Below are 24,066 nucleotides of genomic sequence, written 5' to 3'. Positions count from 1 at the left end.
AAAGAAAGAAAGAAAACAGTTCCTTTATAATTGAGATAACGTATATAAAAGTGGTTCGTAACCTCTGAAGCACAACACATTTGACATTGTCATCATTTATGTTTGCCCTGAAATGCACTCTTGGAGCCCTGCTTTGTACCGGGACACCGGTGTGGTTTCTCTCCAGGGAGCTAATCACACCAAGCCCACGGCATCCCAGCTCTGTATATACATGCCCAGCTCCTCCATTTGCACACAGAGAGCATTTCTGAATAAATCTTCCTGGAGAAACTTGCTTAGCTGTATTCTCTCTTATCTCTCCAGTTCTGAATGACATCATCTCAACCATGTTCAATAGAAAGTTTATGGAGGAATTGTTCAAACCCCAAGAGCTTTACTCCAAGAAGGCCCTGAGGACTGTCTACAACCGCCTGGCTCATGCCTCCATTATGAGACTGAACCAGGCCAGCATGGATAAGGTGAGCAGACATCTGCCTCTGTCATCTTTATTGCTTTTCTTGTACCTTTTGTGCATGATCATCGACTGAGGTCAAATGAAATGACGTACACAATGGTGCCTTGTAAGAAACAGGCACTTGTAAATATTGGTTGTTGAGTTTCAGAGTTGGGAAGGATCACCTCAGAAGTCCTCTGTACCAACCCCTTTGTTGTTTATGTCATTCTCCCTGCCCAAAGAGAGTACTGGTTTTCATGCCCATATTTTGTTTTGTTTTGTTTGGCAGCTGGCCAGTAAGGGGATCCAAACCCTTGTCCTTGGTGTTATAACACCTCACTCTAACCAGCTGAACTAACCAGCCAGCCCTTGTTTGTGTTTGCTAATTGTTTTATAACCACAACAAACTAGTACAGAAAATGCATTGTACAAAACACAAGAAAGTTTCAGAATCAAGGTGTTCCTTTAGCAAGGCTGAAGATTTCAGTCTCTGGTATTTCGGATTTAGGCTACAGTCCTTTTTGGATGGATCACTGGATATGTGGCACAGTCCATGTTTTTAATCAGATTTGAGCAGAAGAATGGCCACTCGGCCCAGGTGGAAGTAGATAAAGTATTTGGTTGCATGTGTCACATAACTACCGAAGTTCCTTCCCACATTGCCATGCCAGGTGGGTTGTGCTTCTTGTCACACTCCTTCCTGAAATGGGCCACAGTGTCCTTTTCTGTGTTATATTTCTCCAATGCCTGAGCAGCGCACTCCACCGAGTTCTATTGCATCTCTTCTGACATGTCTAAAATTTCAATTATGGCTTTTCGGTGACACATGGTTATTGTGGAGCAGGGGCTGGCCAACTGCACCTATCTCCTGGGGGAGGTGCTGGCATGGCTCAGGCCCAGCGGGAGCTGCCATAGCTACTGAAGCCCTGGTACATCTTCATGGCCACATTTATGAACCCCAGAAAAACATGTCTTAACCCAATACAGGCACTCAGCCCTAAAAACTATAACTCTGCCTCACTCTTAATAAATCTCAGCTCTGCAATGATGAAACCCGGCATTTTTTAAAAGCAAATTCAAAAAAGTTCAGTCTACTTATAATGTGAACATATCTATTTATTAGTGAAACAAATTATTGGGGCACTCTGACTTTTAAAATAATAATTCCATATAAATAAAATGTAGAGGATACAAACATCCATTCAGAAAAATTCCAAATAATTTATGTAGTTACTCTGCCCTTGAGGGAGAGCATAACTCTCCACTCCTTAAATGTGAGCTGCACTTAGCAACTTCCTTTCAAGGAGTATAGTATGGAAAGGAAGGAAAAAACAGTTAGCTTTACAGCGGAGAAACCTGACAAACTACCTCAACTTGGTGGTCAAAGTTCACATCAACAGTGATGAGTCGTGTTGATAGTATTTACCCTGACACGATGTGATTAGAACGGCACTTCACCTCTGTGATCTTCTTCCGCAAAACCCATAACCCCAGTCTACCCATGAGAAAAACATCAGACAAATCCCATTTGGAGGTCATGCTACCTGACCAGTACCCAAAACTGTCAAGGTCACCAAAAACAATGTTGGTTTTGTTTGTTTGTTTGTTTGCAGAAAAAACATTGTCATATACACACCGTCAGACAGACACACAGACAGACACATAAACAGAAAGACGCACAGACAGAAGCACGGACAGAGAGACACACAGACAGACAGACACACAGAGTGTCAGACACACAGAGAGACACACTTAGAACGGCACTTCACCTCTGTGATCTTCTTCCGCAAAACCCATAACCCCAGTCTACCCATGAGAAAAACATCAGACAAATCCCATTTGGAGGTCATGCTACCTGACCAGTACCCAAAACTGTCAAGGTCACCAAAAACAATGTTGGTTTTGTTTGTTTGTTTGTTTGTTTTGGTGGGGGGGGGGCCAGTGCTGGCCAGAATGGGGATCTGAACCCTTGACCTTGGTGTTATCAGTACCACTCTCTAACTGCATGAGCTAAATGGCCAGCCCACCAGAAAGAAGGAAAGTCAGAGAAACTGTCACAACCAAGAAGAGCCTAAGGAGACATGATGACTAAATGTCATGTGGTGTCCTGGCTGGGATCCTGGAACAGAAATAGGACATTAGGGGGAAAAGAATGAAGTCTTAATAAATATGGACTTTAGTTAGTTTAAAAAATAATAATTCCTTTGAATTTTTAAAAACCATGAAGACTGACAGTGGGCAGTAGGTGTGCAAAAATCAATGCTCACTTATTACTGGTAGCTAAAGGCACAGACTGACTTTAACTTTGCCCTCTTACCTGAGCCTCCATCTTCTCCTCTAGAATATGAAGATAATAATAGCTATTTCATCAGTGATTGCAAGGGTTAAGTGAGAAATATACCTAGGACTGGCACACAGTAGATGTTCAGTAAATGTTAATTATCTGCTCTGCTCTGCTTGCCCTTCTCTCTCTGCCTTTAAGAAGGTTTAGGTTTTCATAGAGAAAGGACACAGAATTTGGAATCAAAAAACCAAGTTCAAGTCTTAGCTCTATCAGTTACTGGCTGTGAGACCCAATTTACTGAATAACTCAGAACTTTGATTTCTTCATTTTATATATTTTTTTATCCTTTATTCCTAGCATGGTGTCCTACACACAACAGGCACTTGATGTTTGATAATGATGGCGGAGAGTCTCAAAACTATATCTCTAGTATTACATGCCTCCTCCCATCCACCTCCCAACACACACACCAAGCCATTCCTGTTGTATGCCCCTTTCTAAGTGGAAATGTTTAGCTGCATGTTGGAGAAATGGGATTGTATAGAGGGTTTTAGAAAGTGCCTTAGACTCTGACAGTCCTGGGTTCAAATTTCACTCTGCCACTTACCAGTTATGTCAAATTAATTAGACAAGTTTCCTTATTTTAAAACTAGGATAATACCTACGTTATAGAGTTCTTGTAAAGATTAAATGGGATCAAATGAGGTAATGTACGAGGGTACTTCAAAATATGCATGGAAAGATTTGTATCATATTTCAATTCTATTTTTCCATGAACTCCGGCAGACACTCCTCATCTTCTTCCAAGACCTGCACATCCGAGTGAGTGAGTGGGCAGCCCTGGGAATGCCCCGCAGCAGCTGTCCTAGGGAAAACAGGGTGCACGTCATCTGGCAGATAAGGGTAGACATTTTGCCCAGTTAGGGATGTCCTCAGGGTTTAACTCCATGATGATAAACATTCTGATAATAAATCTCAGCAGTTTTGGAGGGTTTTGTTTGTTTTTATTTTTATTGAATCATAATTGGTTATACATATTTTGGGGGTTCAATGTTGACATATGTTGGTCAAATCAATATTACTAGCATATATATATAGTTACAAATTGTACTTATTCTTTATGCCCCTTGTCCAATCTCTCCCTATCCCCCTCTCCCTCCCCCCTCCCACCTCTGATAACCCTAGATTTCTTCTCTCCCTCTGAAAGAGTAATGGTTACTCTGTTGACTTGTTGCCTAGATGATCTGTCCAGTGCAGAGAGGTGTGATCAGGTCCCCCAGTATTATCGTAGAGCAGATGCTTCTTCTGTCGCTCTGGAATGGACTTTGTGGAGAGAGACATCCTTTGACACACAGAGAGAGACACTTGCACACATAGAAACAGACAGAAAGACAAACAGACAGACAGACACTCAGACAGACTCAATGTCTTACATACACACAGGCAGAAAGTAACAAAGACAGACAAACAGACAGACACACAGACAGAGGGACACAAAGAGTGACAGACACACAGAAAAACACACTCGCTGACATACACACCCAAAGACACACAGACAGACACAAAGACAGAAGGATACAAAGACAGTAAGACACAAAGACAGACACAGTGCGTGACTCTCCTTGTGTCAATGCACTCCAGTGGCTGGTGGACCATCTGCACAGTGGTTGTGGCGTCTAGCCACTTTTGCGGCAGCCGTGGTTACTGTGATGGCTGTGGTGGGCCACCCACATGGAGGTGATGTCTTGGGCATGCTTCTTGGTGCTGGTGGTGTGCCTGGTTGTGGGAGCAGGATCTGGTCCCTGGCTCGATACCTCAGGATCCCGGGTGGCTCTGAGGCGCTGGCGGTGTGCCTCTCAGCAGTTTTTAAGCCAAGGAAGATAATGATGCTGCCATTCTTTCCCAGTTACCTTATGAGTTTCTTTGAAATATGGTTTCTTCCCTTGCTTCTCCCGAGAAACTGTGCTCTCAAGTCACCAGCTGATTTCAATTCCAAACCTTTTCTTGCGCCTTATCATCCTCGACCTCTCCAGTATCTGTCACTGTCAGGAAACTGCCCTCCTCCTCCAACTCTCACCTTTCCTGGACTTTCATGGCTCTATCCATCCTGGCCTTCCCTTACCTCTCCCATCTCAGTGCCTTCCACTCCTTCCTCTCCTTCTATCTGTCTCCAAACCTTCCTCCTTCTAACTCCTCCCACCCCCTGCTATTCAGTGATCTCTTGCCTCCCCTTCTGACTCCTGAATGTAACCTCTATCCTACCCTTGCCCCACCTCTGCACTCCAGACCCACATCTCCACCTGCTTGCTGAAACTCTCCAATGAGGATGCCCACCAGTGCCTACAACTTAATGTCTGTAACTAAACTAAGTTCCACAATTCAAGTGCTGCCCCGACTTTCTGATTTCTTTTGAGGGTACTACCATTTCCCCACTCACTTGGATCGGAACCAGAGTGTCACCTTTGATTTCTCTTCCTTGATCTTCATCCAATTGCTTCTAAGACCCACAGAGTCTGCCTTTTCAATATCCGTGACCTCCTTTCCATTCCTCTTGCCACCAGCCTAGCTCAGACCTTCGTACTTCTGCTGGCTATTGCCTCCCAACTGGCCCTCCCAGTCCTGCTCCAGATAATTCTACACCTTAACTTTTTTTTTTCCTTGGGCCACTGCCACTGGCTGGTAATGGGATCTGAACCCTTGACCTTGGGGTTATAGCACCACACTCTAACCAGCTGAGCTAACTGGCCAGCCCCCTACACCTTAGCTTTTTTTTTTTTTTTTTGGTGGCTGGCTGGGGAACTGAACTCTTGACCTTGGTGTTACAAGACTGTGCTCTAACCAACTGAGCTAACTGGCCAGCACTACCTTAGCTTTCAGAAACACTTTTCTGGGCCAGCCCATGGCTCATTTGGCAGAGTGTGGTGCTGATAGCACCAAGGCCACGGGTTCAGATCCCTGTATAGGGATGGTTGGTTAGCTCACTTGGGAGAGCGTGGTGCTGACAACACCAAGTCAAGGGTTAAGATCCCCTTACCGGCCGTCTTCTAAAAACAAAACAAAACAAAAAAACACTTTTTTGAGCTTCTGAATTTTGGGTCTGTCTTTCTTGGATAGGACTTTGTTCCATCCCATAATTTAACAAATTGATATGGGAAAGATTGCAAAATAAGCCCAGGCTCTAGAGGCAGAATCCTGTGTTTGAATCCTAATTCCAGCACTAGTTCCACAACCTTGGGCAAATTATTTTCTTGACCCTTAGTTTTTTCATCTGAAATATAGAAATTATACTACCTAATTTAGAGTTTGTTGACAAGATTATCCAAAGCAGCATATGTAATATATATGTATTTGCTTGTATGTGTATAGTATAGAGTGATTCTGGAAGGATATGCAAGAAACTGGTCATAGTAGTTGCCTCCTAGGAGTGGGGAACTGTATGAAGAACAGGAGCAGGAGAGAGACTTACTTTCCATTATATATAACCTTTTGAAACTTTTTTTTTTTTAAAGATTACCGGTAAGGGGATCTTAACCCTTGACTTGGTGTTGTCAGCACCACGCTCTCCCAAGTGAGCTAACCAACCATCCCTATACAGGGATCTGAACCCGTGGCCTTGGTGCTATCAGCACCACACTCTGCCAAATGAGCCATGGGCTGGCCCAGAAAAGTGTTTCTGAAAGCTAAGGTAGTGCTGGCCAGTTAGCTCAGTTGGTTAGAGCACAGTCTTGTAACACCAAGGTCAAGAGTTCAGTTCCCCAGCCAGCCACCAAAAAAAAAAAAAAAAAGCTAAGGTGTAGGGGGCTGGCCAGTTAGCTCAGCTGGTTAGAGTGTGGTGCTATAACCCCAAGGTCAAGGGTTCAGATCCCATTACCAGCCAGTGGCAGTGGCCCCATAGAGACACACGGTCCGACAGACGCACAGACAGACGCATGGACAGAAAGACGCACATAGAGACGCACCGACAAACAGACACACAGACAGACAGACACACACACAGAGAGACAGATACACGGACAGAAAGACACACTGATACAAACGACTACAGACAGACACACAGACAGAAAGACACACATAAGGGGATCTTAACCCTTGACTTGGTGTTGTCAGCACCACGCTCTCCCAAGTGAGATAACCGTCTATCCCTATATAGGGATCCGAACCCGTGGCCTTTGTGTTATCAGCATCACACTCTCCCAAGTGAGCCACGGACCGGCCCGTTTTGAAACTTTTGAATTAAGTATCTGTGCATATGTAACATAGTCACAAAATAAAATTCAAAAAAAAAAGAAGAAATAGAGTATGTTTAGTGCCTGATTGTATTTCCCTACCATGGACCAGGGAAGACAAATAAATTTCAACTCTGATGCCAATTTTATTTTTAACCCTCATGAATAATTTTCTTTGCTTTGGATGGAGCAATAATAACATCAGTATAAATTAAGATCTCTAATAGTCATTGATTAAAATAAAAAATATGAAAGTACAAATAATGTTAAGTTTTGCACTAATTTTGAAATATCAATTTAAAAAATATTGAAAATTCTGCATTGTACTGTTATCAAGACTGCATATTTGATCATTATTTTATGGATTGTAGTAATACAGGCAGCATATTGATTTCTCAATTCTGACAGAATAAAATTCATTATAATGAAAAGACTTTCCTAATAATAAGTCTATGGCAAAATCATTAAAAAATATTAAACTACAAAATATATTAAGCTTTAGTTGCTAAAGGGGCAAGCAATGAAACATCAGAATGTGTATCAAGAAAAACAGGAATCATATAACTCAACAACATTCTTTCACTGATCTGTAACATCTGGGCTGTTTTTCCGTATCTGGTCTTTAATGGTATTTCTGCTCAGCTGCAATTTGTGATTGCATATACAGATTTTTCTGTTTTCAAAATTGTCTTGATAGTTTTTAGATTTGTTAGAAAAACGAACCAAATCAAGAAAACACAGCTGTGCTCTAATTACCCACTGCTCATTGTTTAATCAAAGCAAATACAAACTGCTCATCCAATATCCAAGCTTTCTGTGATATCATGAAACAACATGAAGTGGCCTTGCTGTGGTCAAGGCCCTGACCTGTGCACTGAGGCCTGCAAAGAGAGTGCACTAAACTAAGACTAATTTCATTTGGAATCCTGAACAGTTGTTTACAACCATCTCAATTCCTGACCCCCATCAACCCTCTAGAACACCTCCAGAGTTGCCTCCTAAAGGCTGGGCCCCATAGGCCACCCACCCTCATCCATTTCACTTTCATTCCCATTCATTCATCCTTCCATCATGGACATTCCTCCTGTTCTTTCCGTTGCTTCCGTTGTCAGAAAACATCATTTCGTCTTAGCCTCTTCATAGAATGTTCTTTAAACCTCCACTCCATTATCCACTCTCCTAGGAAGTATTTCTTCCCTGGAAAACTAGTTAGTCTAGCAAATATTTACTGAGTGCCTACTATATGCTAGGAACTGTTTTAAGTGTTTGAGATACATAAATGAAGAAGACAAAGTCCCTGCCTTGTAGAGGTTCTGTGCTAGTAGGAAGAGACAGGGAGGACAGGTAAGTCATGGTCTTGTACTGATAACTTTTAGGAAGATGGTAACATAAGGTAAAGTTATAGATGGCAACTGGAATGGGATGTTGCATTAGACAAGCACTGTCCAATAGAGCTTTCTTGATGGAAATGTTCTATATCTGTGCTGTCTAATATGATAACCACTGGCCACATGTGGCTATTGAGCACTTGAAATATGTGGCTGAGAAACTGAATTTTTAATTCAATTTTAATGCAAGTAGCCACACGTGACTAGTAGCAACTGTATTGCACAGTACGTTTTAGGTGAGAGAGTCAAGGACACCCTTCTTGAGAGACATTTAGTTGAGAATGTAACTTACAAAGATCTCAGGGAAGAGCATCTAAGCTGAAGGGACAGCAAGGTCAAAGCCCCTTAGATGGGAAAAATCATGATGTATTCCCTGAGCAAAGAAAAAGCCAGTGTGAATGGAGCGTATCTCCTAGGTAGGAGTGATGCTCAAAATAAACGTAACAGCTTGTGTAGCATGAGCACTAACTAATCAGAACAGGTGCCAGTCATAAATAAACTGGCACCTACCCATTGACTTAGCTTTAGGCCCTAGGGAGGAGTTTATTCCAAGAGTAAATAAAAGACATTGAGCTTTTTTTTTTTTTTTTTTTTTAGTCACTAGCCAGTACAGGGATCTGAACCCTTGACCTTGTTGTTATAACATCATGCTCTAACCAACTGGCCAGGCCTAATATGGAGCATATTAAGGTGAGAGTGTAGAGAAAGTGAAGGAAAATGGTCAGGGCCCCTCAGATGTTCAGAATCTTGCTGAGCATTTGATGTAAATATGCACGTTTGCCCAGGTATTCCTTGGTTATTGTCTAATGTAATTGCACATGTGCACCCAGGTGTCCTGGGTTATGGACTTAAGTATAAAGGACAAGTAGCTCTGATCCACAGATCCCCCCTCCCACCCCCAGAGGGCACAGGGAGGTCGCTACTGCTGCTGGAGGCTGTTGCTGCCAGTGCCCCCAGATGCCCCGAAAGGCGACCATCGCTGCTGCCTATGCTGCTACTGCTGACTACTGAGCTCGTGTCATCTGCCAGCGGCTCCCGGGATCTTTCCCAACTACCTAGCATGGACCTGCATGTGAGGGATCTGGTGACCCAGTCTGTACAATGGGTTTGAAGGGTCTGAGCCCTAGCCCTGACAATACAAACGGAAACTTAGGATAACTAAAATAATGAAATTATGAATTACAATTAGCGTAGCTATTGCTGTAACCCGACAACTGGCATAGTCACGTAGCTTTACAGAGAGGTAACGATCTCATTTATGTTCTGGAAGGAGAAATTTCAGAGAATATATGGAAGTAGAGAGGTAGGAGAGAAGTTAGGAAACTACTGTAGAAATCTAGGTTCAAAATGAGAGTGCTTGGATTAGGTGCTAGCAGTGTACTTAGTGGGAAGTATTCACATTTGGGATATACCCTCGGGGCAAGACCAATAAGATTTACTAAGAGACTGGATGCAGGAAAGAAGGATGAAGAGTGACTATGTTTTTGGCCTAAGCAACTGGTGGTGCCATTTACTGAGATGGGGAAGGACTGAAGGGAAGTATACTTGAGTAGAAAAATTAATAGTTCTTTTTAAGTTTGATTTGCCTATTAGACATCCAGGTAGGCAGTTAAATAGGCAGATCTGAACTCAGAGGAGAGATCCAGGTGGGAATCATCAGCAGACAGCACAGAAATGGTATTTGAAGGCTTCTGGCCTTTTGGCGGAGGCTGGTCGTGCTTCCTCTGCCGCAGGCAGGATGTGAGAAGCAGGGTCAGCACTCTGCCTGCTTCCCCCTCGCTATCAGATCAGTATTTTCCCACCCTCACAAACTTAGCCATCCTCTTGTCAGGTCACACTGTCACCCTAACACTGTCCAAAGCCGTCTCTATCACTCACTGCTGAAACTGCCAGGTCACCCACCCATATTCACTGAGCAGTTAAAGCGTGGGCTGCCATCATCCTGGGGAGGACAGATGCTCAAGGAGGTGTCTCGCCCAGCATTCCAACCCCACAGTGCAGTGACCTGCGTTTTTTTCTTCCCATAGGAAGTGTGGTTCCTGCCTCAGGGCACTCATTAGAGAAGGGGGCAAAGGCAGTAAGGGCCTCACACATGTTCAGTCTCAGAAGAATGTAGAGAGAGAGGACACAAAGGAGAGGGTGGTCAGTTCTACCTAAGAGAATCAGGAAAGTCTTCAGAGAGAATCTGATATCTTTTTAAAAAAAAATAAGTTTTCAACCAGGCCCATGAGAAAATAAGGGGAGAGGTTAACAAGGACACCGAAGGCAGCGGACACCATCTCAATAAAGGCACGAGGCATTTATGTGACTGCCCGCACGGGGTGGGAGAGGGGCACAAGCAATTGAGTGGCTAGAACATGGCTGCAGAGAGCAACAAGGACCTGCTGGACATTATCTAACAGGTAGAAGAAGCCACTGAAAGATTTTAAGCAGAAGAGGAACGTGATTCAGATATGCCTTGAGAAGTGTCTCAAGCAGTAGAATATGGAGGGTGGATCAAAAGCAGGCAAGGAGGCCAGTTAGGAGGCTCCTGCAGTGGGCCATGTACAAGATGATAAAGGTCTACAGTAGGGAGCAATAGATGGAGTAGAGAGGAAGGGCCACATACAAGGAATGATCATTAGATTGACAGGACTTGGCGACGGAATAGATATGGGAAGGTGCTGGGAGGGAGACTCAGATTGCTGACTTGGTGACCTGGCGGTGTTGTTCACTGAGATTGGGAACTCAAAAAGGTGAGCAGGGTGGGGAAGACAAAGATGAATCCTGTTCTGAGCAGGGTGGATTTGAGGTGTATCCTGTGGACATGTCTAACAGGCAATGGGATAGATCGGTCAGATGCCCAGAGAAGGAGGCAAAGTGGGAGCTCAAGACCTGGGAGCCATCAGCACAGAGGTGAGCCCTGGAGTGTGGGAATAGATGAGATCACCTGGGAAAGGAAAAGGGCACAGGAGAGTCACACCTACAGCTGAGGGCCAGCAGACGGGCTGGGCAAGCCAGCCCTGTCCAGACAAGGGCAGATTCTTGGGTCAAACACAGACACACACATGACCTAAATTTGTACATTTCATATCTACCATGCCATAGTTGCCCATATTAGAATTAGACTAATAGAGAGTCCAGCACATACATATATTCCCACTTCTCCAAATTTTCTTTCTTAATTATGTATTCACATCCCTCAGTCACAGAATCTCAAGGTTAAAAATTCCTTAAAGGTCATCCAGCCAAACCCTCTGACCAAACCAGTTTACACATTCTGCCTGAAACATGACTTGTGTCTGCCCACCTCTACTTCTGAAGTGCCTCTGCACCCACCTTCTTCTTCCAGGCCCAGCTCCATACCCACAGTTACACCTACCCACCCCCCTTGCCTGTAGTCATTCTTCTCAGTGAGCTAATACGCACATGCTATTCAGCATATCCTGCTATAGTGTTATTTTTTTACATTTCATGCTTATGTCCTATGTCTAATTAGACTGTAGTAATAAGAGCATTAGCTACCATTTCTTGTGCACTTACTATGGTCAGGCTCTGCTTTTTGTATATTATCTGACTTAGTTGTCACACCGACCCATTGAGTAGGTACTACTTTTTTTTTTTTCTTTGTTGGGGGCTGGGTGGTCTGGGGATCCGAACCCTTGACCTTAGTGTTGCAAGATGGCGCTCTAACGAATTGAGCTGACCAGCCAGCTCCCAAGCAGGTATAATTATTATCCCCAGTTTATCAAAGAGAACATTAATGCACTGAAAGGTTGTGTAACTTACCAAAAACCCAGACCCAAGAAGTGACCTAGCTGATTTATAAGCCTAGATAGTCTAAGTTAAATAGTATGCCAAACTGTCAGCTTGCAAATTCTTATCACTTTGCGTTTTCACTGCTTTACACATGACAGATTCTCGTTCTTGATAATACTACTAATATTAACCTGAAGAATTTTTGAGTTGGAAGGGACCTTAAAGTTTATCTCTCATTTTACAGATGAGGAAGCTAGGACCTAGTAAAACTGATTAATGGCTACAATCTATATGGCATTTAATCTGTGAATGACCAAAACCTCAATACAGAGTACACAAACCGGGGAGCAGAAATTATCATAATGTATTTTCAGTCACATAAAAGACTTTCTAACTCTAATGCCAACTGGACCCACCAGCTCCTACCCCACCCTTCTCACCAGACCAGCATGTGGACAAGAGCCAAGGATCTACAGTGAGAAAAAGAAGGGTGTGAATCCTCACAGCTCTTCGCCTTATGAGCTGGCTGCCCTTGAAGAAGTGTCTTCCCCTCTGAGCTGCCGATTCCTCATCTATAAAATAGTGATAGTGAGGTTCTTACAGTTCAAGGTTCACAGCTGCATGGAAAGTCAGCAGGGAACTAAGGAATAGGTGTGGAATTTGGAGTCAACCTTGGTTTTGAATCCTGGCTGCCTCTTACTGTTCTCTTTGGGCAAGTCACTTCACTCTGCCTCAGCTTCCTCATCTTTAAAATGGGGGTAATACCTGAAAGGTTTGCTATGAGGCTCAAAAGTAGCTGTTTGTAAAAACACTGTAATCCTGCAGGTGTTAGTTATGGTGAGTTTTTCTCTCTTATTGTTATAAATTCACTAGGTAACATTCCCAAACCATTACACACTTTTCCATCCTCAGAATGTTTATGTCTATGAAAACACAACAAGAAAAATGACAATAAATATATTTTTTTCCAGGTGTCCACATTTCTAAAGGATAAAGTTCAGAATTCTAATGGTCGCTTTGTGTTGCCAGTGTCTGGCCCTCTTCCCTGGGGAACTGAAGTTCCCGGACTCATCAGGTGAATTCTCAACAGTAATTATCAGAGAAACTTTTGGGGTGCTTGGAAACCAACATGTGGGCCACCACATAAAATGCAGCACTGCTGAGCCCCTCAGGCTCTGCTCGGCCCCTCCCTTTCTTCAGTAAAGCACAGCTATTAAAGAGGCTTGGTTCTAGTCCAGGCTCTGCCACTTAGCAGAGGGACTTGAGGCAAGCCACCCGATTCCCCAGGATTCATTTCCTCATCTGTGAAATGGTTATGTGAGGATGAATAAAGTAAAGTGCTCTTACACAGCACCTGGCACGTAATGTGGGCTCCACAAGCATTATTGTTATTATATTATTATTATTATTATTATTATTATTATTATTATCATCACAACCAGCATTTTTATCTTGAAGGAGTGCATGAATTCCTTTTTATCCTATAGTACAAAGAATAAAGAAGCTTCCAGGACCACCCAAGCTTGGAGAACGTTCCATCATGTCATATTTTGTATTGTAGAATGTTCAACAACAAAGGTGAAGAAGTGAAGAAGATAGAGTTCAAGCATGGTGGAAACTATGTCACTGCACCCAAAGAAGGTTCCTTTGAACTTTATGGAGACCGAGTCCTGAAACTGGGAACTAACATGTAAGCAAATTCTCCCTGCCTAAGTGAATTCAAGTCCAAGGGAGGTCACTTTGTTTAAAAAACCAGCCTGACGGGGCCGGCCTGTGGCTCACTCGGGAGAGTGTGGTGCTGATAACACCAAGGCCACGGGTTCGGATCCCATATAGGGATGGCCGGTTTGCTCACTGGCTGAGCGTGGTGCTGACAACACCAAGTCAAGGGTTGAGATCCCCTTACCGGTCATCTTTTAAAAAAAAAAAAAAGAAGCGAAATTTGAGTTCTTAATACACACTTATTCTGAGTTGTATTCTGTACTCATAGCACCTTTCTGGATGCTATTTAATGCTGCAGAGTAAAAGCTGTGAACTATACTTACGAGTTAGAAGAAAATCCATGGAAAGAGCTAGATAATATCACCATTTTCTGTTGACTCAAGGTACAGTGTGAATCAGCCTGTGGAAACCCACATGTCCAGAGGATCAAAGAACTTAGCCTCACGGACACAGGTGAGCTTCTGCCTCCCTCCCTTCTCCTCACCACTTCTTCCTGGACACAGAAATCAACATGGAGAGAAGGGTGGGAACTCTTTAGATTTCAAAGCTAGCCAACGTTTCCCTCTTGTTTGCAATCTTCTCCATTCAGCCTTACAAGTACACGGGTTTTTAATTGTAGCTTTTCATGGAGACTTCCAGTGATCTGACTAATTAGGTAATTTTAGACTTGGCTCAACCACCATAATTAAGCAGGAACTACACACCAGGACATGTGAAGTAGCATTGTATCGATGACATTAGGTCCATGGTTGCTGACACCAGCACTTGCATGTATTCTGATCACCGAAATGTCGCTTCTTAATGCTTCCCTATATGGTGATGCAGTAGCTAAGTCCAAACAAGGCTTTAGGGTGGGCTGGTTAGCTCAGCTGGTTACAGCACGACCTTGTAACACCAAGATCAAGGGTTAGTTCCCCTTACCAGCCAGCCGCCCAAAAAAATGGGGTTTCAGTTTTTCTGAATTTGTCTTTACAAATTTTCACTAAACTAGCTACCAGCTAGCTAGAGGACAAACGTGAAATTTTCAGTTATTCAGCAAACATTGATTGAACTGCTTCTATGGCCTGGGTACCCAGGGACACAAAGCTGATGCTGATACGGCCCCATCCTGAAGGGGCTTATAGTACCCCAGGAAAGACAGCAAGAGAAACAGATCACTATAACAAGGCAGAAGAAGAGCTAGCTGGGTGTTCTGAACAAAGTGCTGTGCAGAAGAGTACATGCTCTGTCCAGTGAGGTGGGGGCCAGGGGACAGGGATCAAGAAGCCTTTTCAGAAGAGGTGACATTGAAGTGGGCTCTAGAGTGGTAAAATACTAACAGCAGGGAAGGAGCAATGGGCATGCAGACCGAGGTGACACGAAGAGCAAAGGCACAAAGGGGCAGAAGAGCATAGCGTTGGGGGCAGAGGGGGCAGTATGTCTCCCACTTGGCTGCATCATAGCAAGTTGAGGCAAGTGGCAGAGATTTAACTGGACAGAGTCATGGGGCCTGATTAGGAAGGGCATTTAACAATTTGGATTCTGTTCTTTAGAAAGGAGGCAGAGGGAGTTGTTTCAAGCAAGGCAGAAACAAGAGAACTGGTGGCAGAGGCAGAGCAGGGGAAGGCTGGATTAGAGAGAGTCCAGAGCCCAGATAGAAGGCAGGGGGCGAAGGCCGAAGTGGGGTGGGGACACTGAGAAGAGGGTGTGTTCGTGGCTGTCACCGCCTGAGGGCAGTGTGGTAGCTCCTCTGGAATGAGTGCCCTTGGACCTAGAGACTTGACTGTGGCTACATGTAAATGCTGAGGGAACTGGATTGACTGAAGAGGAAGCAATGTTCTCCTTCAAAGAGGAAGGTAGTTTGAGGAGAAACGTGGATCCCTAGAGCCTTCCACTCATCTTGAAAATATGAAAGTCTCAGGTTTGATGGATTGCTAGATTTCTGCAGCTTCTGACATGGATTATTTTTCTTTTGGTTAAGCCTGTTTTTCTAAGCTTTATTTGGATCCAGAAATAACCTAAATAGTTATTGTTTTGCCTTATTTTATAACACCTCCCTGGGTCTCTTGAGTCATAGCAGGAAATGTGATCAACTTGATGTGGCTAAAAATCATGCAATTGTTTCTGCAGGAAAACATTGCTCCAAACCCTCTTGCTAAAGAAGAGCTGAATCTCTTGGCCCGGCTGATGGGAGGGATGGAGATTAAAAAACCCAGTGGCCCTGAGCCAGGATTCCGGTTGAATCTCTTTACCACCGATGAAGAAGAGGAGTAAGTTTTAAAACTGTTTCTTTAAAGACATATATAAAAATCCTAACTGTGATAAGGACCCAAAAATGACAATTGAAAACCAATGACACATAAATACAGAGTTAAGATCACAAGTAAAATACCAACGAATTTAATAATCTACTTAAAGAATCCAGCAGAATTAAAGGGCCTGAACTTTCTGGAATCATCCAAAGAAGAGTCCTAATGCTTTACTTAGCAGAACACAGCTGAATAAGAAGTATTAGAAGCCAAGATTATCATATTAAGAAAAGTCTATTAAGAAACCAGAGGAAGGTTGGAGCTTGATGTCTTTGGGATTAGATAGCCTCACCCAGAACAAATAGCAATTGTAATTCACTGAGATTAATACAGTGCTTTACAGTTTACAAAGTGCTTTTGCCTATGTTATCTCATCTCATGTGATCTCCCTCAACCAAATATTTGGGGTGGAAGTTGCCTTCTATTTCCCCATTCATTGACCTAACTTCTTTTGTTTACTTCTGTGTGGCAAGTACTATGTTAAATGCCAGGGACATAAAGATGGAGTGTAAGACCTAGCACCTGTCCTCAGGAAGCTCCCAGCTTAGTGGGAGAATGAACATGTACATAAATTATTTCAGTGCCATGTCATGAATGCTCTGATTGAGGACATGGTGACTGACTTTGTACCAGCGGATTGAAGGAGTTGGCATTTTATCTGAATCTTGGAGTTTGCCAAGCAGAGGAAGGAGAAAAACATTTTAGCAGAGTTTAGTATGTGCAAAGTCACAGTGACATGAAAGGACTTGACTTTCTGGAGTGTAGGGTGCATTGGTTGGGAATGGCGTGGAATGTTAAAGAGAAATGGCAGAAGATGAGGCAGAAAAAATAAGTTGCCACATTATCAAGAGCCAGTTTGCCATCCCAGCAGGGAGAAAACCCTAACCTTGGACCCATTTCTTTACTGTCTCATCCAGACAGGCAGCACTAACCAGGCCAGAAGAGTTATCCTACGAAGTTATCAACATACAGGCTACCCAGGTGCGTAAAGGGGATTACACAGGTTCAAATCTTATCCCCCTCACCATCTTATAGTAACCTTGAACTTCAAAAACCCCCTTTTTCTCTCTACAATCAGCCTGTAACTACAATCCCTATTCTGACAAATAGGAGAGCAACTGAAACGCATCACAGTGGTGGGATGAAAAATTAAATACCTATTTCACAAAGAGGTTGCCCTGCCGACACATCGTCTTCATTCCCTTTCACCTTTCATTTCTCTAACAGGATGAGCAACGAAACGAAGAGCTGGCTCGGATCATGGGGGAATTTGAGATCTTGGACCAGCCAAAGCAGAGCGCCAGCAAGGGGGATGATCTGCTAGCCATGATGGATGAGTTATAGCTGTGCTGACCTGGCACACCCTGCCCCCAGGGGAGAGGCTGCTTGATGAGGACCCCTGCCCTTCTAGTTCCTGTTTATGTTGTAACAAACTGTGCAGATCTTACTCAGAGAGGACCCTCTCTTGAAGGCACACACATACACAAACTTTCAGCAAAATATATTTTGGCTTTTAAACTTGACTCTTCCCACTTTATTCTTAATTCTGTGGCAACCATCCAAATCATCCTGGGCCATAGGTTTGAGCCCCAGAGTAGGTAAGGGGACATGCCTATTGTCATTTTCGGGTTTACTATTTCAGCTTTCCTGTGGGGACCTAGATCTCACAGATGCCTATAAGTTATAACAAAAACTTCAGAGTTTTCTGGGAACCATGGTAAAGGCAGTTGCCTCCAACAGTCAGGGCCCAGTTTAGACAGCCCTCCTCTCCCTGGCACACTAGGAACTGTGACCTCAGAGAGGCAGACTCAGCCAGGCCCCAAATAGGGCATGTGGGTGTCTATGCTTCTCTGCACATCTCTCCATCCATGGGTAGATGTGGGTTTATCACATATTGAGGTGTGTACCGAGAGGAGATTTTGCTTTGCACCATGGTACGTGCTCTTTACCCCCAGAGTCACTTAGTGTGCTCTTTACCCCTCTGCCACTTAGTGTGCTTGCCTTTAAAGACCCCCAGCACGATGTGCTATGATATCTGTCTCCTCTGCTCCTCTATCAGTACCCAAGCAGAGCCTTAGGTTGGGTGCAGTCTCCATTCCGTGTTCCAGCTGAGCCACTTCCTTTGGCAGGATGCCAAGTCTAATTGGGATCCATGTCAGATATCTCTGGCCATGGCTGCCCTCCACCACATGCTCCCTCCTGGGACGAAGTAACTGGCAGGTTCAGGGCCAGCCAACAGCCAGTGGTCGAAGTACATTCAGTCCTATGGAGGGAATATCCAGAATGGCAGAGAGTAAGAGAGAAACTAGGCTGAGCTGGTCATTGCCTGAGATTGGACCAACAAGAGGGATCACTGTGGTCCCTCGCACCCTGGGAAGAGTGGAGGCAAATGTAGTTCTGGAATGTGAGGGCCAGGGAAGCTGCCCTTTGTCTGGCCCAAGGCATAGGGTTTGGATATGGGAAAGCTAAATCACCAAGTAAATTTAAGTTGCTTCCTACCCATTAAAGTTATACTGCCCTTACAGTATTATTAACTGTAGGCAATGGGAAAAAGAGTAAAAAATAGAAAATATACAGTTATACTACCATACCTATAAAGACACCCCTCCCTCCTCACAAAAGCTCTTTTGGGGAGGAGAAGCATATCGTGCTGTAAAACACCTACTACAGATGTACAAAGTGCCTTCTGTTTTGTCTCTTTTACGCAGTCTGGCCACCAGTCGGGCCTGATTGGGTGACAGATGAAGGGGAAGTTTCTGTCCTGTTTTGAGTCTAGCTCCCACTGCGCTGTCACAAATCCCAACTTCACTGTCTGCTCTACGCATGTCCTGGGGCCTTGGAGGTGGGCCACAAGCTGCCAAGAAGCAGCAGCCTCCTCCCTCCACCGATCCCAGAGCAGTGCTGATGATTTGAGATGTATCTATCTGTCCTCTCAGTAAATAAACAAGATACAGATCTCTGGTAAGGCAGCTCTGTGATGAAGCAATCTATGAGTTTCATGTCTCTAGACTTGCACAAATATTGAGAAAAACAAGTTTATTTGCATGGTGGTTCAGAGCATACAGAGAAAGCATGGGAGTCGGGAGGAGGCAAAGAAAAAGGGAAATAGGGATCACTCTGCCTAAAATGTGGACTGAGTAGTAACAGCGCATCAGCATTCATTTAAAATCACACCAAACGGTGTCATGCAACAATGCGCAGTGCACTTCAGGGGAGGGCACCATGATCAGAGTCGGCACTGCACACTGGTCCTGTCCCTGCTCCAAATTCACCATGTCATCTTGGGCCAGTTACCCTCACCAAGACTCATTTCCCTCATCTACTAGAAAGAACTAGTTCAGTGGCTTAAATCCAGCTTGCCCAGAGAAGTTATTGGGTTTACAGATTCCTAGACCCTGCCCCAGGTGGGACTTGAGAATTGGAGTTTTAGCCTGTGCTGCCCCACCCCCCATGCTTTGGGGGATATCTGCTCTTTCTCAGCTCTTCTGTGACTGTAACCTCTTCTCAACTAAGTTTCAAACAACTCTTGTTCTTAGAGTGTTAGAATGCCCCCAGATTACGTAAGCAATGCCGTAGAAAAGCCAAAAACCAAAGGACTTTAATGCGTCCCAGAAGAAAGAGGTGATAAAAATCAGGAGTGAGGGAGGAAGAAAAAAGGGGGGAAATGTATTTGTCCCTCAATAAATACATTTTCCCCCTCAATTCTAAAGACGTCATCCCATGTCGTTCACATAAGTATTTAACAATCTTTCAAGGTAAAACAAAGTTTTTTCCTTAATCTAAATCCTAATAGGAGAGAGACAAACTTCAGCATGATAACCAGATCCCAGAGATATCCACATCAAAACTGGATCAGATTCCTTCATCCACATCCTTCTGGTCTGTAGCCATCTGCTTTACATTCACTATAGAGCCACACTGTCCCTTTTGTACTAACTCAAGTCACAGGAAAACATAGAAAGAGAATGCAGATTTTAGAAAATATGTATATTTAGCATAATACTTAATTTTTTTTTTTTTTTTTTTTTTTTGCGCCTGACTGGTACAGGGATCCGAACCCCTGTCCTTGGTGTTATAACACCGTACTCCAACCAACTGAGCTAACCAGCCATCTCCTTATACCTAATCTTAAAGACCCAAATTATGGTCGGTTAGCTCACTCAGTAGAGCGTGGTGCTGGTAATATCAAGGACTAAGGGTTCATATCTCTGAACCAGCTGGTCACAAAAAAAAAAAAAAAAAGACCCAAATTAACATCTGAAAACTAATGCAACCTTTACCTACCACTTACTCTCTTTAAATTATGCCCTGGATCACTCCTCTTCAGCTGCTAAATTCCTGGATAGCTGACAGTAGAGGGAATTGCAGAAGGGATTGGGATAAGAAAAACCCTCCGCAGTTGTGTCTTCCCTCTATAGCATCATGACTTGTAGTGAAGCAAAGTCTCAGACCATAACTCATCCTTTTTCAAGTGAGAATGTCGAAATGCATTCCTAGGGCCAATGGAAATTATTTTTCATTATTTGACTACCTTAACACTCACCACCACCACAACCAACATATACGTACATTCTAGATTCTTTTTGTTTCTGGTCAGTAGTGCCTTGGCTGACAAAAATAACATTGCTTTCTCTGTTAGTTCCCAAAACAATATGAAAGCTCAATTGCATTAGGCCTGGTGAAGCCACGTCATTAGCAGAGCCCCAGAAGTGCAGGGGACAGAACCCAGGACCTAGATGTACACAATCACCTCAGTTCACTCTGTTCTTCATTCTCTATGCAAAGCTCTCCAACTTCCTTTTGAAATGGTGAGGCCAGCAGGTTTTCTAGGAAAGTCGTGGTAGCAGCTAAGGATGTTTGACTCAGGTTTTCTGGATTTCCCAAAGACCTCTCAGCTTAGGTTACAATCAACAAGAAGATAATACGATTGTCCCTCAGTATCCACCAGGGGATTGCTTCCAGGACCCCCTGAGGATACCAAAATCCACAGATGCCGAAGTCCCTGATATAAAATGGCATAGTCTTTGCATATAACCAATGCGCATCTTCCTGCATACTTTAAATCATCTCTAGGTGCTGATAACACCAAGGCCCCGGGTTCGGATCCTATATAGGGATGGCCGGTTTGCTCACTGGCTGAGCGTGGTGCTGACAACACCAAGTCAAGGGTTAAGATCCCCTTACCGGTCATCTTTTTAAAAAAAAAAAAGTGGCCTGGCCAATTGCCAAGTGATCTTATTTCATCCCTGGCCTTCTCCATTCCTCACCCGTCTCTCTTGCTCTCCCTCCATTTCTCACCCTCAGCCTATTCCTTACTCTCATTCCATTGCTGATCCGAATGTTTGAGGAGCCCTGCAGTGCTTCCTTTGCATTCTTCTGCAGATTGCTTAGCATCACTTTTTTTCAGACACGCCATTACCTTCCACCACTACCTCTGTGCTATCCCCTCCCAACCCGAGCTGCAGACTCTCTTTCCCTGAGCTGTTCCACATCAGCTCGCACTTTAGTGTCTAAAACTGAAGTGATTTTTATGCATTTGGGACATTTACTTCACTTTCAAAAGACATGAAGAAACTTTTAAAATTGTAATAGTCCATTTCTGTTGCTTATAACAAAATACACAGAATAGGGTAATTTATAAAGAAAATAAAATTTATTGCTTACAGTTTCTGAGACTGGGAAGTCCAAAGTCCAAGGAACATAGCTGGTGAAGTTTTTAGTGGTAGCAACAGTGATGGCAAGGTATCACATTGTGAAAATGACAGAACAGAGAAAGGGACAGACGCTTCATGTTCCCTTTTTAAAGCTCTCCAAACCATGCCCATGTGCACCATTTTTAATCCAGTCACTAAGGCATGGTACAATCTAATCACCCCTTCAAGGCCGCATCTTTCACTTACAATAATAGGACTTTGCACCCTCTTTACATTGTCACAGCAGGGGACTAAGTTTTGGGGGGACATTCAACCCAAGGCTAAAATTAATACAAAATAGGACAGTTTTTTATAGTGAGATAGGAGGTACTCAGTTTCCATGGGTTCAGGTTTCAGGATACACCTCTGGGTTTCAAGCCACTCCCCAAGGTCTCAGGTCCGTCCTCTAGGCCCTGCCCTAGAGGAGAGTTAACTGTTGCTTGTTGGACCTATTTTTGGCACCAACACGGGGAAATTGAGACCTCAGGGGGCTGACATGCAAATCCAGTGGCTGGACATGCTCACTAGAAAGGGGTTATATAACCCTAATAGCCAAGCATGCTCTGTAAAATGGAGTTTATCCTTTGAATGATTTTCCAGTAGAGATGCAAAAGAGCACAGAATATTCTTGAATATATTCAGTGCTGTAATAGAATTTGACCAATGAACACGGCTCTAATAAGACACTGAGCATGTGCAAGACTGTTAACGTGGATGGGAACAACCCCCTTAGTTGAATATTCATTAGATAGCATGAATATGTATTGGATAGCAGAACTATAAAAGTGGAATCCCTGGGCCAACCTGTGGCTCACTTGGGAGAGCATGGATGGTGCTGACAACACCAAGTCAAGGGTTAAGATCCCCTTACTCCTTTTAAGATGGCGACGGGTCTGGAGCGGCCGTGCCAGGAGACAGCGCAACCCTGAGAAGTNTCTTTTTGTTTCTGGTCAGTAGTGCCTTGGCTGACAAAAATAACATTGCTTTCTCTGTTAGTTCCCAAAACAATATGAAAGCTCAATTGCATTAGGCCTGGTGAAGCCACGTCATTAGCAGAGCCCCAGAAGTGCAGGGGACAGAACCCAGGACCTAGATGTACACAATCACCTCAGTTCACTCTGTTCTTCATTCTCTATGCAAAGCTCTCCAACTTCCTTTTGAAATGGTGAGGCCAGCAGGTTTTCTAGGAAAGTCGTGGTAGCAGCTAAGGATGTTTGACTCAGGTTTTCTGGATTTCCCAAAGACCTCTCAGCTTAGGTTACAATCAACAAGAAGATAATACGATTGTCCCTCAGTATCCACCAGGGGATTGCTTCCAGGACCCCCTGAGGATACCAAAATCCACAGATGCCGAAGTCCCTGATATAAAATGGCATAGTCTTTGCATATAACCAATGCGCATCTTCCTGCATACTTTAAATCATCTCTAGATTATTTATATTACCTAATACAATGTAAATGCTATGTAAATAGCTGTTATATTGTTTAGGGAATAATGACAAGGAAAAAAGTCTATATTCAGTACAGATGCAATATTTTTCCCCCAAATATGTTTGATCCATAGTTGGTTGAATCCACAGATGTGGAAGCCACGGATACGGAGGGAGGGCCGACTGTACTTGTTTTGTATGTTCTCCCTCATCTCTCCTCTCTACCTCAGAGAATCTTTTATCTATGCCCTCCCTCCCCTCAGTCGCACCCAGCCCTCAGTCGCACCCAGCCCGCTCTCGGCTTCAGATGTTTATCCAAGTGGCTGCTGAGGATCTTCTCCTCCTGTACAAACCACTCCCACCCACACTTTGGGCCTCTGCTTCTCTCCATATTGATTGGCCCAGTTACTCATCTGTTCCTCTCCGTTCACTCCCTGCTGAAGCATGGGGCCAGCGCTCTACACTTCCCTGCTGCCTCATCCTCCCTCTGCTGCCTCAGTTTCTCTCCTCCTATACCCCTACAGCTCCCATCACTGTACAGATTCTCAGGTCTCCCAGCCTGGTGACAACATTGCTAGATCCAACAGGCTTTTCCCATCCCCATTCTCCTTGGCTTTTTGAAAGCCATAGGCCCTGCCTAACTCTCTTTTCTTCCTACAGCTCTCTCAACCCTTGGCCTCTTTCTGACCACACCTCTTCTCTCTCCCGCAGTGCCTTCTGATTGAGGACTGCTCTGTCTGACACGCAGCCATCTTAAAAAGCCTGTCAAAATGGCCTGGCCGGGCCGGCCCGTGGCTCACTCAGGAGAGTGCGGTGCTGATGACACCAAGGCCCCGGGTTCGGATCCTATATAGGGATGGCCGG

At 44.0% G+C, this 24,066-nt stretch overlaps 1 protein-coding gene across 2 annotated transcripts in view; it reads left to right on the top strand.

The window, feature by feature from the left end:
- Positions 1–17,602, top strand: part of OSCP1 (organic solute carrier partner 1) — a 31,434-nt gene extending 13,832 nt beyond the window's left edge. For both annotated transcript variants that reach the window (XM_008590661.1, XM_008590662.1), the window contains 7 exons: positions 304–458; positions 13,041–13,144; positions 13,631–13,759; positions 14,175–14,244; positions 15,901–16,040; positions 16,997–17,060; positions 17,307–17,602. In XM_008590661.1, coding sequence (XP_008588883.1) covers positions 304–458; positions 13,041–13,144; positions 13,631–13,759; positions 14,175–14,244; positions 15,901–16,040; positions 16,997–17,060; positions 17,307–17,423 — 779 coding nt within the window. In that variant the 3' untranslated portion in view covers positions 17,424–17,602. The remainder of the gene's footprint in view (positions 1–303; positions 459–13,040; positions 13,145–13,630; positions 13,760–14,174; positions 14,245–15,900; positions 16,041–16,996; positions 17,061–17,306) is intronic.
- Positions 17,603–24,066: the final 6,464 nt, after the last annotated feature.

This window comes from Galeopterus variegatus, unplaced genomic scaffold, assembly GCF_000696425.1.
Source record: "Galeopterus variegatus unplaced genomic scaffold, G_variegatus-3.0.2 Scaffold6256, whole genome shotgun sequence".
Lineage (NCBI taxonomy): Eukaryota > Metazoa > Chordata > Mammalia > Dermoptera > Cynocephalidae > Galeopterus > Galeopterus variegatus.
The sequence above is the reverse complement of the archived record's forward strand: the minus strand, read 5'-3'. Positions and strand labels throughout refer to the sequence as shown.